Source organism: Pinus tabuliformis, chromosome 7 (genome assembly GCF_031772625.1).
Source record: "Pinus tabuliformis cultivar Carrire ecotype Pingquan chromosome 7, CPIR1, whole genome shotgun sequence".
Classification (NCBI taxonomy): Eukaryota; Viridiplantae; Streptophyta; class Pinopsida; order Pinales; family Pinaceae; genus Pinus; species Pinus tabuliformis.
In genome coordinates this window covers 1,781,364,430-1,781,367,176 of record NC_142293.1, presented here as the reverse complement: position 1 = coordinate 1,781,367,176, position 2,747 = coordinate 1,781,364,430, and the positions used below count along the sequence as shown (strand labels likewise).

Sequence of the window (2,747 nt, the reverse complement as noted above, 5' to 3'; positions counted from 1 at the left end):
ATTCATTTTTCCACCAGAAGCTAGGAGAAAGTGGTCCATGACCTTCTTGAATCTTTTGGCAATAATTACAGATGAACCTCTAAGAAGAAGGGTGCCATGTGCAAATTGTTTTTTTTTCCTCTGGAAAAATCCGTAATTTTCATTAATATAGAGAAAATTATATATTGTAAATGTTTTTACATATGCTGTACTCTGAGTCATCCATGTACTAACATGAGGGATTCTGAGCTGTCCAGATACACCACGCAGGGTGATCTGCCTATATAACAAAATAGTTGTTTATAAAATTGTTTATGTGTCTGTATAAGCCTGTACATAGGCCACGCAGGGCCCCTTCCAGTATAATATCTCAAAAATATATGTCAAAGTATCATCAAAAAGATTTCAAAAATTTGAGTTTTTACAGTTCTTTACAAAAAAACATTTGTAGTTCAAGGACCAAGGTCCCCCTGATAGTGCTGATCTATATAAGGCCGATGATAATAGCAGAATTCATCAATCCCCCTCTGCTCTTGTATCACCCATTCTCCTCTGGGTAATGACGCGGCCTCCTTGGATAGTTGGTCAGCGCTGCAGTTATGCTCCCTGTAAATGTGATTGCAAGAGATATTGTTAAATTCTGCCTTGAAAATATTCACTTCGTTTAATATGTTGCTGAGTGTGTGTATGTGACAAACAGATATGCTATTGAACCAGTTAATAATAATCTTTGAGTCCCCAAAAATATTTAGATTGAAGCACTGATGTCCCAAGGAGAAATGCAATAAGTGACGGAGGGTAATGAGTTCCGCGAAATTATTGGTGCCAGCTCCTAATCCCATCTTTACTTTGTAGAAATGTTGTTCATTTATGTAAAGAATGAAACCACCTCCACAGCCCTGTTGATTTGCAGCCCCATCAAAGAACGCCCAGGGGGTAGTTTTGTCAATGCTGGGAGGTGGGTGAGTGCGACGCTCTCTAGGAGGTATAGGTTCTGGCAATTCATTATATGCAGAGATTATGCCAGCCTCTATGTGCAGCCAACACACAGCTTTGTTATCAAATATGTATCGATTTCGAGCCTGCCAGATGTACCAGCTGACAAGCAAGGGGAGGCTCTGAAGTTTAGATCCCTTGTGTCTGCCAAACCAGTCATCCCATGCGCTGCTTAGATCATTGCCAGTCCATAACCCAGTGGAACGGATAGATGAGGATATACTCCGCCAAAGAGATTGTAATGCGGTGCAGAGTAAGAAAAGATGTTCCGTGGATTCCGATTCACATTTGCACAGAATACACCAGGTAGGCCCGTAAATAGCTCTATGAGCTAGATGCTCCCCCGTGGGCACTATGTCTCTAAGAATGCACCAGAAGAATAGTCTGGTGCACGAAGGTGCAGTAAGCTTCCAAATGTATCTCCACCAATTCAATGTCTGTTCTGGTCTTTTGTGCTGTATCAGGGAACTGTAACCTGACTTTGGGGAATATATACCATTTTCTGCCAGACACCAAACTAATTCATCAGGTCCCTCTTTTATCCTTATGTGAGATTCAAATAATGTTGTGATATATTCATGCCATTCCTGGTGCCATCGGGGAGGAAGGTCAAGTTGATGTGCAGATTTCCATGCTTGTGAAAAAATATCCGAATTTTGTTGGTCTACAATGTGCGAGAAAACCCTGATCTCATGTGCATGAAGATACATGATGAGGTCTCTAGAAAGTAAGTGTCTACCTCCACTACCAATCCACGGATCCAACCCGATCCTACCCAGGGAGCCATCATTGACCATGTGCAAATTGTTAGTGGTTTAGACTTTTTATTCCTATGATATATTTAGTTCCCGGAAGACGCTACATCTGTTGACCATAATCCATTTTGTGGTTGGGAGTATCGACCATAATTATATGTAGGAATGGAGAAAGGGGACATCCTTGTCGAATTCCTCAGGTTTCTTTGAAAAAAATTACTAGTCTTCCATTCACAAGTGGAATAATCTAGGGAGATATGATGCATAGCCTAATCCACTATATAAATTCCCCATCAAAGTTGAATTGCTTCATTACTTTAAATAAAAATTGGTGCCTGACTCGATCAAAAGAATTTTCCATATCCAATTTAATAACCACACCCTTGTCGCCCCGTTTCTAGATAGAGTCGATTACTTCATGGAACAAGACTATATTATGTAAAATATGTCTTTGAGGGATGAAACCTCCTTGATTTTTGGAGATAACCTTTGGAAGAATTTTATTAAGACAATTAGCAAGGTTTTTGGATGTCACTTTATAAGAAACATTACAAAGGGAGATTGGGAAAAAATGAGAGAAATAATAAGGATTGGATTCTTTCATAATTAAATCCACAAATGATGAACTAATACCTCCACTAATGCAATTCTATTTTAGCAATTAACCCACCATTATGCAAATATCAAATTTGATAGCATCCTAGTGGAATTGGAAGAAATGTGCGAGCAAATCGGGGCCTTATCCGAGCTAAAGGAGAATATGACCTGCTTGACTTCAACCTCTGATGGGAGTTGTGTGAGCATGTGATTCAAATCAGCTGAGATTAACTCTGGAACCTGTTGCAACATGAAATTCTTAGCTTCTTCAGGGGGGAATATTAGCTTAAATATATAGAGTTCGAAATTTTGGACAACCCCATATTTAATTTGTTGGAAGTCCTCTATTTTCCTCCCATACACCATTTTTTCTTAAATATTGTTCTTCCATTCTATACTTATGGTGTACTTATGGAAGAA

At 39.2% G+C, this 2,747-nt stretch overlaps 1 protein-coding gene across 1 annotated transcript; it reads right to left on the bottom strand.

Annotated features, from left to right (window-relative positions):
• Positions 1-431: 431 nt before the first annotated feature.
• LOC149255486 (uncharacterized) lies at positions 432-1,772 on the bottom strand. Its single transcript, XM_089455057.1, has one exon. It carries the CDS (start codon positions 1,770-1,772, stop codon positions 432-434), a length of 1,341 nt encoding a protein of 446 aa, XP_089311183.1.
• Positions 1,773-2,747: the final 975 nt, after the last annotated feature.

What these genes read in the sequence shown, in the direction of transcription:
- LOC149255486 (XM_089455057.1), bottom strand. Translation starts at nt 1,772, where the DNA reads ATGGTCAATGATGGCTCCCTGGGTAGGATCGGGTTGGATCCGTGGATT.